The 15,242-nt window shown below is 43.6% G+C and overlaps 1 protein-coding gene across 6 annotated transcripts in view; it reads right to left on the bottom strand.

The window, feature by feature from the left end:
• Positions 1 to 2,094: 2,094 nt before the first annotated feature.
• The window catches only part of MITF (melanocyte inducing transcription factor), a 98,522-nt gene continuing 85,374 nt past the window's right edge, over positions 2,095 to 15,242 (bottom strand). For 4 of the 6 annotated variants that reach the window (XM_035337557.1, XM_035337559.1, XM_035337561.1 and 1 more), the window contains 5 exons: positions 14,865 to 14,982; positions 11,742 to 11,816; positions 10,574 to 10,649; positions 8,806 to 8,953; positions 2,095 to 6,089 (listed from right to left, as the gene is read on the bottom strand). In XM_035337557.1, coding sequence (XP_035193448.1) covers positions 5,688 to 6,089; positions 8,806 to 8,953; positions 10,574 to 10,649; positions 11,742 to 11,816; positions 14,865 to 14,982 — 819 coding nt within the window. In that variant the 3' untranslated portion in view covers positions 2,095 to 5,687. The remainder of the gene's footprint in view (positions 6,090 to 8,805; positions 8,954 to 10,573; positions 10,650 to 11,741; positions 11,817 to 14,864; positions 14,983 to 15,242) is intronic. The other 2 variants (XM_035337558.1, XM_035337560.1) reach the window with 1 other exon arrangement.

Below are 15,242 nucleotides of genomic sequence, written 5' to 3'. Positions count from 1 at the left end.
CTGTGCAACGTGACGAGGCCAGAGGTTGTGAGCAGACGCTGAAAGATCCTGGCTAATTGTCTTTAAAGGGGCTCAGCAAACACCACCGAGCCCACCAGCAACTGCCCCGTTCTTCCCCTCGTGCATCTCGCCCACAACCGCCCTGCGCTGGAGCCATCACCTCAAGCTCCACCATTCAAATTGCGCCCTGCATCCCAGCACAGCCACCTGCAGACCACAGTGTTAGCTCAGACAGGGGTTTGTTGGTGCTAGGGGAGAGCTGCAGGGCTGGCAGTGGCACAGCTTGCTGTGGGGATGCCGTGGCCCCCTCCAGCTGCCCCAATGGCCTGTGCCCTTTTGCAGTTGGAGGAAGGCATCCAACATGTGCACCCATTACACACCAACCGTGGTGGTTTTTATCAATACATTTAGAGACGTCAGTACTTAGATGCTTTGCATGCCATGGTTTGTCCTGCAGACTGCAGCAGTCTTCTCGTTGCCTCTCAGGATGCTTGGGCAGCATTTAATGCCATGGCCAGTGCTCAGCAGAAGCCTTCCCGCTCCTCTGTGACCCCGGTGAGGAGGCTGTAAAAAAAGGTAGATTTCTACTGAAGCTGCACCTCGAGGCCTCGGCAGAGCTGTGAGCCTCAATACATGTCTGTTGAGAGGTTCCCTCAAAAACTCAGTTAAAAACAGCTATTTTAAGTAAGGATGTGTTTTAGATCAGAGGCAAAGACACGACAGAGGTATGTGCAGCACGCACCTAACCCACAAGCCAGGATCCAGGCCTGTGCATCCGTTTCAATACACCGGGGACACTTTTCCAAGCCACTCCCCTGCAATTTTAAGCAAATATATATCAGAAAAGAAACAGACACAATGAGTATAATCAGCTTTCAGTGCCAAGACCACCCCGACTGAACAGCACAACGCAGTGAGGTGACAGCAGGGACCTGCCACACCACAGCACTGCTCAACCAGCCCTGCAGCACAGCATCCCGCAGCCCCACCGTTGGGCTTTCCAGCAAACCAGACCCCACACGCCACTGGCAACATCATCTATATCCTTTCTCATAGCCCACACAGGATTTTTCAGGCTTGTCCAAAGGAAATAAAAAGCACCACCACCACCTCCTTGCTGCCACAGATTGAGCAGCTTCTTACAGCTATTTCCCTGCACCAGGTTTTCTTCCTGCTCCTCTCGAGGTCCTGCAATGCAGCCACAAGGATAACAGCTGCTCCCACCGACAGCAAGAAACGCGCCCCCAAAACACAGAATAACCAAACTCAGAAACAATATCCTGGTTGCTGACAAATAGACTTGCTGCTGCAGAACTAAACCATCAGATCCTAACGCTGTGCTGAACTGCTGCAGAAACTGCATTACAGTCTGCTGGAAACACGAGCTTTAACTCAAACATCTTCTACAAAGGAGGTGCAGGACTTTTCTGCTTATCCCTAGCAAAGTCAGGAAGCTGCACCCAGCATGACTTCTTTTCTTGTTTTTAAATTAACATTTTAAGTTGAGTTCACTTAAACTAACAAGCATTTTCTATTCCTCAACAGGTAAAGGATTTTCAAAAGAGCCAACTTCAAGACTTGTATTCTTTTTTTGCAGATAACACACTCGGGACTGCAAAGCCATGAGACAACACGTTCACCACCACCACCACCGCTGTAGCAACATCCACAGAGACAGTGAGAACTCCACGCTGGGAGCACAGGGGGCTGTCAAAGAACAGGACCCAGATAGATGCAAACAGCGAGACAGGGAAATACCGAGATGTGAAGACAGAACAAACCTCACCGCCTCCTCGCCAGCACTGGCACAGCTCCAGGCATGATCCAGGAGCGCCTACGGGCATTCGGCCCACAGAGGCTGTGGGGTGACCAGCGGCAGGGCTGGGCACTGTGCCTGGCTCCAGGAGGCGATGGCAGCAGGGGCAGCTCTGCTTTAGCCCCAAGTGCTGACTGCCACCAGCTCAGGAGCACGGACACATCCACCACCAAGCCGCAGACAGGGGAGCACGGCTGGGACTTGGGATGCACACACACAAAAATAAAAACACACCGACAAGATTCACTTAGACAGAAAACGAGTGGCTGACACAGATGTATGTGAAAAACCAAATGCTTTAATCCATCTATCAAGAACAACAGTTCAAATTATTTCATCGGATACATTAATATTGATCCATAATTTACAGTGCTATGGACCATACACAAATTATTGCTGCAGTCAACAGCAGATGAATATCAACATTACAGTACCAAGCATCATAGCAAGAGGCAGTAATTAATGTCACTTTTTCAAGAAATATAGGTATTTATACTATTATCAACATCAGCTTCCCCCCCAGTGCATTTTATGTCAAACAACATAAACATAAGTGCATTATTTTGTGCTTTGTGCTTTCCTCACGTACCTTCTTTTTGCTTTTACAGGTTTTAAGAGTTAAATATTGCTTCCTAGGCCAAAAGCAGAAAGGAAGAGCTTCGTGGTACTCTGCACGCTCCTGTCGGATGCACGGCTTTGGCAAAGTGAGAACTGGAAGGTGTCCCATATCCACCTGGTTGGGAAGCCCCCACCAGCGCAGTGCTGCTCAAGGCACTGCCATCGTGGAGGCAGACTGGGAAACAACTGCCCACCTCTCTCCACCTCGTTAACCTGCCTCTGATTGCTGTCTCTGCCCCCTAAGGGATCCCCTGTAAAGCATCACGGCGACACGTTCTGTGATGCACACAGAAGGGGGGAGACATCTCCCGGCACCTGAGCGGTCTGCGTCTCGCAGAGGTGCCCCCACCGCAGCAGGGACGTTTCCACTCAAGGGATGAGCAAACAGGGGCTGAGCAGCGAGCGGCCGCAGCTGAGCCCTGCGTTCCCCCAGAGCAGCCCCACAGACAGAGAACACGCGACCCGGCTGCTGCAGACTTTCACCAAGAAATCCAGCTCTTGATACAACAGCTCGCTTTGAGTCCCAGCTCGCTTCCACACAGCACAGAGCCACAACTCGGGTCACGGCTGCCAGCAAGTACCAGTGGTTTCATGCAAGTCAAAACTATTGATAGAGCACAGTTCAGACTTCGATTTCTGAATGACCAGCATGGGCATCAAACCAAAAGCCTCATTTAATATATTCAGTGGTTTTCAGTTGCTACACTCACATGTGCACACCCTGATTTTGTTGTACAATGCTCCAGAGTTGCCCCATTTACCAGGAAGGGTAACGCACCCCTGCCTTACAGCTACAAGCATTTTACAGCCCTGATTTGCTTTACCTGCCACCACTAGCAAGCAGCACCAGCAGAAGCCCATACCGGCACGTTCGGCTTGGGGCTCACCATGGCACAGCTGTCCTGCAGGGAACGCAGCATCCCCTTGCCCCCAGCACCCGGCTGGCCACAGCGCATCCTGCGAGGGGCCAGAGCTTCACCTGCCCTAGGAAAGACACGTTCCCAAAAGCTGTCCTGGGTGAGGGGGGGAGAAGCATCACTATCATTTAACTCCAACTTCTCCTTCCAAAAAAAATAAAAACAAAAAAAGCCACAACCCCCTGGTTGCATCCATGCCAACAAACAGCTCGCTGCTCAAGCAAAAACGGGGGCAGAGCAACACACGCAGACCCCAAAGGACTGGCACAGAAAGCACAGCCCCACCAAGCCCCATGTCCGCTGGTGTCAGGAGGAGCGGGGCCAGGCACCGAGTGCTTCAAGGATCCTTTGGTGGGGAAACGCCGGCGTGAAAGCTCAGCAAGCTGCAGCAAAGGCTGCAGGAACTCCTGGCACCGTCCTTGGCTGCCCCATCCCTACCGATTCACATTTAATTCCTGAACACTGTAACCGCCGTGACCAAGGTTTCCTTATAAAGCCTGCCAAACTGGCACTTCAGTCACCGTCTTGTTTGTTGCTTTTTTTAAAAAAAAATTATTTATTCTACATCATTTCCAGTGTAGCACAAAGGAGAATGGGAAGCTCTTGTTTTCTAGATGTAGGCACCATGCTACACTTCACATCCCGCAGAACATCACCCTGCCGCTCTCTCCTATGTCACACTTCAGTCAGTGCTAGTCGGGGAAGACTACAGCTAGAGTTTAAGGCACTTCATTCTGAAAGAGATATGCATGCCTGCCACTTGCAAGTCAATTGTAGGCTGCTACTGAGAAATCCATTCAATCGGTCTAGCTCGTTACACCGTATGTCACCTCCGTAAAACATCTAGGCTTGATATAATACATGTACAACTACCGTTATTGCATAGGACTACACTTGAGTAGATAATGCACCAAACTACTTTTACAACATTGTTGCGTGTTAAAAATTAATAACATTGTTATCAAGTAACAGTTATTTGCAGATACAGTAATTTACTCTTTTTTTTTGTTTTTTATGTCAGCCTCAGTGCTGAAATAAACCACAAATTACTATGACGGGTATATTAACTACATAGTTATGTTTCCAAGCATATTACTACTTCTTTGTCGTATCACTAAAAATAAATATGTAAGTTCAGTTTCTCTACAAGTTGTTTTATTACCTAATCTACATCTGTACTCTACCTTAAACGTGTTTAAAAACATTTTCAAAGTGAGACTGTAATATACAAAATATCCTCAAAATCTCTCTTAAAACACGGAACCCTGCATAAAAGCTTCCTTTCAAGTGTTTACAAAGAACGCAGAAAACTTCCAATGAGTTTTAAAAATGCCAAAAAAAAAGTTGCAATATTAAGAGGCAAAAATCTTACAAATGAAATACAAATATATTTAAAACAAAAAGTTGAGAATAACTAAGGAATCCATGCAAATCAGAATAAACTGTACATTGCAATTTAAAAAAAAATAAAGCCAATTAGATATGTACAACATAATGTGCCCAGCTGATAAAACGTATCAACTTTTTTTGTCCAAAGAGCGTATACCAACCTATAGTGCTCCTTCGTGGGTTATCGTTGGTGAGCCATCATTGCATGTTACAAAACAAAACTAAAGCCTAAAAGAAAGTTGTACCATGATCAAAAGGAAAACCCAAATCAGCTCAGAGTAAAATTAAAGAGCACTCCGAGAAAGAGACTCACTTCTCCCTGCAATTTCTATTTCATTTTCAGCAACAGCATTTTATACCACAATCAACACAATCAGGATGTCTTAACGCTTCTCTTTTTCTTTGTATTCTGAATGGAATAGAGTGGTTTGTTGTGATTTTTTTTTTCCCTAAACACTTGTCTATAAAGACCAAAGTTTGATGGACACTGTATCTTTAAGGCAGCACTATTAAATCAATACAATTACAAATTGGACTCTTTTTTTGGTATCTTTACATTCTTTAAATTTACATTTTGTCTCCAAGTGAATAGGTTGCATTTACAGTTCCATGATTCCCACCCCCCAGTAGAAACAGACTCTTCATTTGTAATTCTATTGCTTTGAGTAGATTTGACCAGTTCAAAGTTCTTGGCGAATCCAGTTCACAGATACTGTACATCTGCTGTACAATATATTTGGAGGCATTGGTAGTTTTAAAATAGAATATACAAGTTTCTTCACAAAAAAATCTAAAAAAAACCCTATATATATAATATATACACACGCACACACACTGGGCTACTGATGAAGCACAAGAAAAAAAATCAAAAAAATCTACAAAAGGCAAATTATTTCATCTACTGATCAAGAAACAAAGCAGTTTATGAAAGGTGTGCCAAGTATTTGCTAACAAGCATGGTCGGTGTCCTCCATGCTCACACTGCTCCGCCTGCTACTCGTTTTCGATGCTCCAGGAGACACGGAGGAAAGTAGTGGGTCAGTTACTCCTACGGGGGAGAGGGTATCGTCCATCAAGATATCTTCCAGTTTGGATCCCATTTTTGTAGGAACACTGTAAGTGCCGGTCGGTTCAGTCATGTTTCCGAGGTTGTCACTGAAGGTGATGGTACCGTCAGTGAGATCAAGGGTGGTAGTGCAAGACAGGTCTGTGTGGTGCGGCATGATGTCTTGGCTGCAGTTGTCCAGCGCGGGTTCTTGTTTGATGACCCTGTTGACCATATCAGGGGAGCAAAGGCCGGTGGATGGCACAAGGGACAGTCCATGTGCCCGAGCTTGCATCTCAAGTTCCTGTGAAGGAGGATAAAGGAGAAATTTAAAATAATTTAAAAAATAAAGCAAAATTTGTCACCTTCTGACCTTGTGTGCTGTGACTTAGTTTTCTTCTGTTGGATACGAAGCGTTTCCTCCCTTCCCAATGGCAACAAATGTTTGCACCCTGTATGTTGCTACCCTGCAGATTTTCAGCCAAATAACATCCTATTGAAAAGGTGGATGAATGCTACCAAACACAGGTCCTTCACAGTTCTCAGCATCTACCCAGAGATGAAACCCAGTGCCCTGCAGAACAGCCACATTGCCCCTCGGACCCCTTCTCAAGCCAGTGAGAGGGCAGGGAAGCTTGGCATCACGTTGGCTGAGGAAAGCATTTCAAAAGTTGAAAAAACTGGAACAGCAGAAGTGTAGGCTTAGTGCTTCTCTGAAGTTACATGTGAAAGCACAGCATGGCTATGCAAGGTAGCTACTTCCTGCCAAGACACCGCAAGGGACATTGCCCACCCTACAGCTCTGGGTAAGAGCAAAGTGAAGATGCCAGCCCGAACTGAGCAATGCTACTCCTGCAATAAAAACACGCAGGAAGGACATAGGAAGGCTTCAGACTTCACATGCTGCTAGGATTCTTTGAATCTTTATGAAAGGCTGAAATCCCACCTTCACGTTTAATCGCAGATGCATTTGACTGAGGGAAGGTAATAAACGAATGCACTTGAATGTCCTTTTTCAAATACAGCTGCAAGAGAGATGTTTTGCTTCTACTTATGCATTATATAAACAATCACAGTCAATGTTGTGATTGAACTGTTCCTGGATATTCTTACCACTGAGGTGGATTAACAGCCTCTTCCATTTCCAAGCTAGGACAACAAGCTTGCAATGGCACGCTGCAGGATCAACAGAGAAGGTGGAAAAAGAAGCACTTCCAGCAGCTAATGTGCCAAAATCAGAATACAGAGGAATTCCTTAATCAGAATCAACATTAAAAGAGAAAATATGGAATTTAGGTTATTTACTGGCAGATGTATTACCCATTATTCCAGGGTTGTTTGGTCATTTGCTTATGTTTTTTTTTTTTTTCATTGAAAAAGGAGCCAGAGCAGATGGGTAATGCAAAGGAAGATGAAAGATGCTTAAAAACCAACCTGACTTCACTTTGAAATACCACTGCTTGATGTTGCTCTGCAGAAGGGCCATGCTTCTTAATCTCCTCACTCGAGCAAACAGATTGCTCAGCGAGGTACAAAAGCTATGCTGAAGCTCATGCCAGCCTGTTCTATTTTAAATCTGTTTGCTGCCAGGCTTGACTCTCAGGTATTTCGAGCTTCGTTATCTGCTGTGTGGATTAACTGGTTCAGGGCTCTTCTGTAGCCAGCCCTGCACACAGCAACATGCAGAAGGGCTCCTCTGATTGCACTGCAAGTGAGAACTGATGAGAGTACCCTGGGGGCCACAGTCCAGCAGCATCACTGTATTTGTGTTGTGTTCTTACACCCAATTCTACATGTTTCTTGCATTAACCTTTTATGGAGAGGGGTGGATATCCTGGAAAATGGGGTTGATAACTAAAGCTGTACAGGCTTCTAGGATAAGATTTCCTATCCAGTTTGAGGTGGAGGCAAGGGATTTTGAGAGAAATTAAGTTCCCACCCCAAAACTGCTGTGTAATACAGCCTACAGGGAACTTGGGTGAAGCTAAGAATGCAACAGCCCATGATGAAGACAGCAGCAGAAGAGGAGGATATATTCATGCCTCCCACTGCTCCCTTCAGTGTTGAAAAGGAAACCTGTTTTAATCCTACAGTCTTTAAGGAACAGAACAACTACAGCTCCTTAGACAAAAAGCATCAACAACAACAAAAACAGCCCAACATCCATAGCTCCTGGTTGTCCTGCTTCAAAAACTCTTTGGGCTCTCACACTGGGGCTGCAACTGCAGCCTCTAGACTAAGCAAAGCAGACTCGACTTTTAACAGAGCTGCCAGGAACCCAATCCTGCAGTGTCTGACAACAATACTTCCCCCTGCCCACTTTGACTTGCGAGCAGTATTTACCCTGCAAACAAGCAGCAGATGATTCCTGCAGAATGACTCCTCCTGTCAGAAAAGATCAGATGTGGAAAACTCCAGTCTGCACAGCCTCTCTGACAGGCAGGGCCTACATTGGTCCTCACAGAATTAAGAAAACCCACAAGCAAAACAGATTTTGTTTGTTGCTACTTTCAGAAACGGCTTCAGAAGAGAAAAAGCCACTAAAGCTGCAACTCCAAAAGACTCCACAAGCACAACTAAAGCACAACAGACAGCTGAACTGAACTTGATCCAACAAATGGATCATACATGAAGTCCTGGTTCTGGTCTGGCACCCAGAAAAAAAAAAAAAAAATTACCATGCAACTCTTTTTTTATGGTATGGCTTGCAACTCATGTTGGCCATAGCAGAACACAATCAGACCAGCCGCAAGTGCTTCACCGGAATGTTGAGGAGTTCAGGGGCTGGGGACAAGGGGGAAGAGGAGGGCATCTGGTTGTTTTGGTGTGATTTTATTTTATTCTCACTAATGGATCCTGATTATTCTGGAAAAATTCTGTAGACATCTCAGTACTGGTCACTATTACTTAAAATGGTGGCTTCACCTAACCCAAATGTTTATAAAAAAAGCTTCAGTTGCGTATGTTTTGAGCCACACACTCCAACATCAAGAGCGTTGGCAGGCCATCTATCCACAAACCTGTATTCTGAGCAGCAGGTGCCTGTTGGCATGTTCCAATTTCTTCTGTCTGTTCTCAAGTTCCTTTGTGCGTTGCTGTTCTCTTTGAAGCTTACGAATGTAGTCCACTGATGCTTTCAGAATAGTTCCCTTATTCCAGCGCATATCCCTTCAAAATCAACACAGCAGGAAAGGTTAAGGCTCCCGTGGGGACTTCGTGCTGCAGCCACTACCTCCCGAGCAGCCGCTGTGATTCCACCCCGCGTTATGTAACGGCCAGCTAATTCCTCCCGAGCTGATGAATGCAGGAGGCTTTTGAAATGCGCTAGAGGGGGCCAGAGCACAGCTATTGCAAGGCAGCGAGCATCGTCCCAGCTGAAGGACACGGAGCCCAGGCACTGCTCGGGAGTGGTTTGGGCTCCCCACAGCCCTCTGGGCCAGAGGGACAAGCCCCTGCCTTCTGCAAGCACTGCAGGGACTGAAGACCAAGGGCTCCTTTCTTTTTACTATTATTATTTTTTTTTTTTTTTGCAAGGCTGCACAAAAACCCCACAAGACACCACTCAAATCGTATTACTTGCTATCTGGGCGATGCCTGATTTCAGCTGGGTAATGAAAAGACTGCAGGGGAACTCGATTTCATAAAGAACTTGATAGGAATTGGTGTTTCTGTGGGAGAAAGACCCGAGGCCGTGCAGCTCCCAAGCTGCAGCAAGCAACAGTCCTCCTGGTGGCACTGTGCCACAGCTGTGTCCCAGCGGGAAGACAAGAGCCCAGCACAGCAGTGTATTTGGATGCTTTAAGCTTCACTCTTGCTAAAAATATAAATGCCGTGTTGCAGCCGAGGTGTGACCTTCAGTGAGGGGGGAACAAGGCTCCCATATTGCCTCTCCCACACTATTCCTCCAACACAGAGGGTGTCTGCATTGCCTTCTCCCCTGTGTTCCCCCCCTTTTTTTTAAATAAGGAGAAAGTTTAGCACAGAGTACCCAGACCAAAAATCCACCTGTTCCGTAGGTGGATAATGTGTAACACTACCTTGCCTTAGAGGAAGCTTAAGAGTCTCTCTAAAGAGTACTTACGAGTTAAAATAAGGAAAAGTCTCCCCCAAAGCCTCACTGGGCATTGATTCACATTTAAGTGACATTTTCAGGCTCCAGAGCAAGAGAGGGGTTCCTTGCTATTGAACCAGCATTAGGTAAATGCTAAGACAAATTGGTAACACTGAAATTACCTATCAGGAACTACACCCTGCCTTTCTGGGAAATTACCACAAACACAGCAAATTATCAGTTTAACAGACACAGACCTACAGGCTTTTTTCTTTATTTTTCTTGGAGGGATGGAGAATATGATGGCTTCCCAGAGGAACTGCCCTCCATTTCTACAAAAAGAAGGATCTGTTCTGTCTCGTCAAGCTGTGACATCTAATAAATTCAAAGAATCACTTAACAAGACAAGCAGCTATGTAGTCAGCTGAGCAGCTGGACTAGACTATGCGTTCACATCCTGACAGCTCTGTTGCTGGTACGGCGATCACTCGTAGCATCAGCCCCAACGCTGCCAAAGCACAGGGCCCTAACAAGATGCTGAGCTGCTGCCGGGGTTCTGTAACTCTTTTGTGACAGAAGTCATCAAATTGAGAACCTTCAAGCATTTCTACTGCCATGGAAAGCCAACATCGAAAAAGAAAACTCAGGATTTTATGTTTTTCTCTCCCCTAAGATTTCTTTTAAAAAGAACCACCACTACCCTCCCTTCCACAAATCATACTTCACATCATACTTACGGGTCATTTGACTTGGGTATCAAAGTGCCTAGTTCTTTTATACGATCATTAATATTAAATCTTCTTCTTCGTTCAACTTTAGGAAAAACAGCACAAATGTTACAAGTCAAATACACTTAATTACAAAGTATAAAGCTTTTAATTAAAAGATTTCTTTAAGTGCCTTTGAAATTGTTGCCTGAAGCCTAAAATCTAGTGATGAAGTAATTTATTTTGCTCTCCTACAAATAGAAGCAGAAGTTCTGTCTACGCTTTAAAAATGTGGGACTGTTGAAGTGGCAAGATCTAAAGTGAGACTAAAAATATGATGGCTGTGTTAGCACAGGACTCCAATAAAAATAATGAAAAGCATTTGTCTTCCAAGGGGAAAGTATCGCAAAAATTTGGAGACAAAAGTTTTACGCTCAGGAAAATCCCAAAGCAGGAAAAGGGACAAAAAGTATAGGCATGTTTACATGAATTCTTCCAGATTCAACACTTTGAGTACATAAAGATGATCAAACCTACATACCAACTTTCTTGCATTAGTTTTTCATGTTATTACAAAACCTTATGGAAAAGGCTTCTTAATAGCTCAAGGCATAAAAGAGCACCTTTTGCTATTAATACAAAAGACTCTTCAGTTGTTTTTTGATACTTAATTCATAAGATGCTTATTGTTTTATTTGACTTTTGTAAACTCAGAACTGAGTGCTCCCTTCAAATTGGGATTTATAAAATTGTCACACTGAGGATGTGCATGCTGGTGTTTAGTCATAAGCAGACCACCTGCCTTAAGTTTTAGTGGTTTTGTTGTGTTTTGTTTTTAAAAAGCAAAAAATCACAAGGTGAATTTGTTGAAAGCAATCGGTTGAGATGCTGTTCCCAGTCATTTTACTGGTAACACCATCTTTGAGTGCATACTTCCAAGAAGCCCAGATAAACAGATCATTACTTGGAATTAGACCACCTAGACTATTTAGTTTTTTTTGGAAAACAGTTTAAAATTGAATAGCAGATTTAAGTACACACTTCAAGAGTATTAGAGGTATTTGATCTATGGGCATAACGTAATGAACCAGTACTACATGGAGTGGCTTATTCAGATTTAAAATACTCACATCCCAACACTTAAAAATAACTATAATCATTATTAAAATTGGTGCAAAAAGTGAAGAACCAAACTTACTCAAGTTGTGATTGTCTTTCTTTTGCCTCTCCTTAGCCAATGCTCTTGCTTCTGATTCTGTAGGAAAAATACATGCTGTGCATGTGAATGAAGTAATTAGAATTAAAGTAAGTCAAACAACATTTCAGTCTGTGAAACATTTGTGAAGGAAGCCCGATCAGCAACCGGTAAACAAATCATTACAGCCTTTCCATGAAGTGAGAAGGGCCCGTCACATAAGCTGTGTTTACTGAAATCCTGAGCTGGTGTTCAGCGTTACCCCTGGACCTGTAGAGCTTTTGTTCCCACACTTGCTATGCTGACTTTCATGATGAGAACGTTTCCCACGGAGGCCCTGATTCAGCAAGGCATTTGAGGACAACAAATTGCTGAAATCCAACATACCTTCTCCTACGTACACATGCAGACAACATGCTTATGTACCACACAGAGGCTGAACCAGAGGAACAACATGCTTACTGCATTGCTACCTGCACAGGATGTGAAGCAGCCGGGAGTCAGCAGCTCTGCTCGCTGGAATTGAGACTATGTCCTTTTGTGGCAACGTGTGCACATCACCACGGCACTCAAGGTACGACTTAAGTGACCTACTAAAAATGCTGCGTTTTCCAGCTATATTACTTGTTCCCATTATATCAAAAAAAGTTTTAAAAAATTCAACACCTTTATTGGCAAATCGCCTCAGATCACAACGATTCTTAACTTTGGTCCACACATTTTTACTCAGACTTCAGCACATGACAATTCAGGCAAACATAACTAAGCTTGTTATTTTCGGTTCTCATTTGATCTTACACTTCCCAAACTATTTCAAGTACTTGTTTGTTCTATCCATTTTAATTTGGGGGGGGGGCCCCCCCGGGGGGGGGAGGTGAGGTGAAATCCTTAATCCTTTCCCCGTTGCACTTAAATTACAAAACCAGCAAACGTTATTTAGTTTTGCAGTAAATCAGTGTGGACAAGTGAACCTGTGATCTATTATCGCGCATTCGTTTGTGGGAAGAAAACTCTTCACTCAAACAAGTTTATTTTCTGTATTATTTTCTTATGGATTATGCTGAATGCAACCCACAGTAACTGGTGATGAGGGTTTGTTTCCCTTGGAGTACAGAAGTTACCCCTGCATAACGTGCAGTGTAACAAGGCATAACCTTTGTAACACTAGGCTCCTAAAGGATTCCCCCCTAAAAAAAGCTTGAAAGATTATTTCATGTCTTAATGAAATCTGGGCTTAGTCTGACATTGCATTATGAAACAGATATGAGGTTTCTAAGGCCAGAAGTGATTGAAACTGCACTCCCAGCTGAGCGGGATTCCCATTAAATGCTTCAGTATCTACAGCTGACAACTCACAACTATCATCATCAGATGCTGGGTAACAGACTTGATTTTTCTTAGTTATCATTTTGATATTTATACAGTAGGATGGAGAGATCCAGATTTGTAGGTTTAGAGATTAAACTCCAGCCTCTAAATAAAACTTCTGTGAGAAGAGGAAGCCTTTCCTAGACTTCTGTCTACACTAACATACCGATATTAACAATCACTGTTTGCTGGAAAGCACTATCAATAGTCAAAGGCTTGACCAGATCAATGTCAAAGTGACTGCTGTTACATTTGAGTTTAATTCCTAAACTTGTCCCAAGTTAAATTCAATCTGCTACCGTATATTTTTAAGAGAAAAAGCATTTAACTAAATTGCTCGTTTATACATGAGGGTAGCACATAGACATTTAGCTTAGTTCAGATCTATTTTGACTTACTAAGGACTTCTGTAAGTCCACTTCATTTACTAATTTTCCTTCTTTCTGCCTTATTTGCCCAATGTCTTACACAATCACCTGCAGTGAATCCACCAGCCTAGACACATAGCAAGTTGAGTGTTTAGCTTGCAGTCTACAGCCACTTGTAGCTTTCTGTAACTGAGGCAGAGAAGTTGTCTGTAATGTAGGACCCTCCCACCCTCCTCTTAACATAGTTCAACATGCTATTGAAGTTTTTCTTTTTCTAGCATCTACAAGTCATTCTGCACTTTGTGTACCTTCCTTTGGTGCAGAGCTCAAATTCTGTGCACTCATACAAAATGCAAATTATCCACCAGCTCAGAGATGTGGCATTTCCTCCTGAGAAGCTCACTCCTGGGCTATTAAAACTGCTCTACTTTAATTCCTGTCCAGAACCTGCTTTGCAACTGAGTCAGCCTGTGAGTTTTCACAACAGAAAGAAGAGAGACAAGAAAGAAACTACACCTCTACCAGGTCAGCACACAGCATGACTCTCAGTTGGGCTTAAGAGCCATCATTTCTGGATATTAAGATGATTTTGTCACTGGTTCTAGAATGTATTTCCATTTGTTCATTTGCAGACATGCTTGCCTTGTGTATGTACCCTACACGTGGTTACATCCTTTCATCTACAAGCGAAGCAAAACAGCAAAAATAAAACAGGCTTTAGAATACTGAACTTCCCTTCTAAGCCTTCAAACTATTTAGCTTTTGTATGCATGTGCTTGAGGGGGAAGGTTTTTAATGTTCCTTTTCCCTTCCCCTACCTCCCACAGCTTATTCAGATGAGACTAACTTCAGTGCTGGAAGCACTGACATGACAAGAGCTTCAGAAGATACTTCATTTTCACCTTGATTTAAAACAAAGACACTTTTTTCTGCGTATTTCATGGAGTCATGATGTCCAGATTTCATATTACAAGTTATTTGCTCATTACAGTCCTCCCCTACTAGTAGAAAGCCTCAACGCACAGTATTCCTCAACATGAATCCCAGAGAGACTCCAGATGTCGTTAAAATTTAACGTTGATAGAGCAAACAAGGGGGTTCAAACTAGAAAACAGCTCTGCAAGAGTTGCACGGAAATTTCCTATGGCACGACATATTGAATGTGCAGATTTGACTGCAATAATTAAGGACTTTGCCTTAATTTGTCACAGTGAACAGCCACACACGAATACAGCTGCACTGCCAGCTAATACCTCTACTAAAAAAATGACTGCAAAAAGTAACAATTCATCCTTTTTTTAAAAAAAAAGTAACACAAATTATGTCCAGTATAACCTGAACCCAAAGCAGTTACAGCATAGCTCAAAATTATTATTTCAGATGTATTTACCTGTGAGTTCCCTTTTTATATTAGGAAGATTAGCTGGACAGGAGTTGCTGATGTTTAGTCCTGGAGGAGGCATGCTTTGGTTGCCATAAAGGTCAATCAAATTCCCAGACACAGGCAACTGGAAAAGACAAGGAAGGAGAAAGATCAGTTGGTTTGCCTTATGAAAAGCTTTGTAGAGAAAAATGAGTTATCACCTGCTAAGAAATCTGTGCTCTTCTCCATGTGCAAACAGAGCTTGCAATAAGATCAGCAAAAGTTTTAAGTATGCACAGGCATGAGGAATAAACCACCTACACTGGGAAAGCTCCATCCTCTCTTCTCAAGAAGGTTCAGACAATACTTTTTTTTTTTTTTAATGCAAGGAAGCACAGCTCCATT

Source organism: Oxyura jamaicensis, chromosome 12, assembly GCF_011077185.1.
Source record: "Oxyura jamaicensis isolate SHBP4307 breed ruddy duck chromosome 12, BPBGC_Ojam_1.0, whole genome shotgun sequence".
Taxonomy (NCBI): domain Eukaryota; kingdom Metazoa; phylum Chordata; class Aves; order Anseriformes; family Anatidae; genus Oxyura; species Oxyura jamaicensis.
The sequence above is the reverse complement of the archived record's forward strand: the minus strand, read 5'-3'. Positions and strand labels throughout refer to the sequence as shown.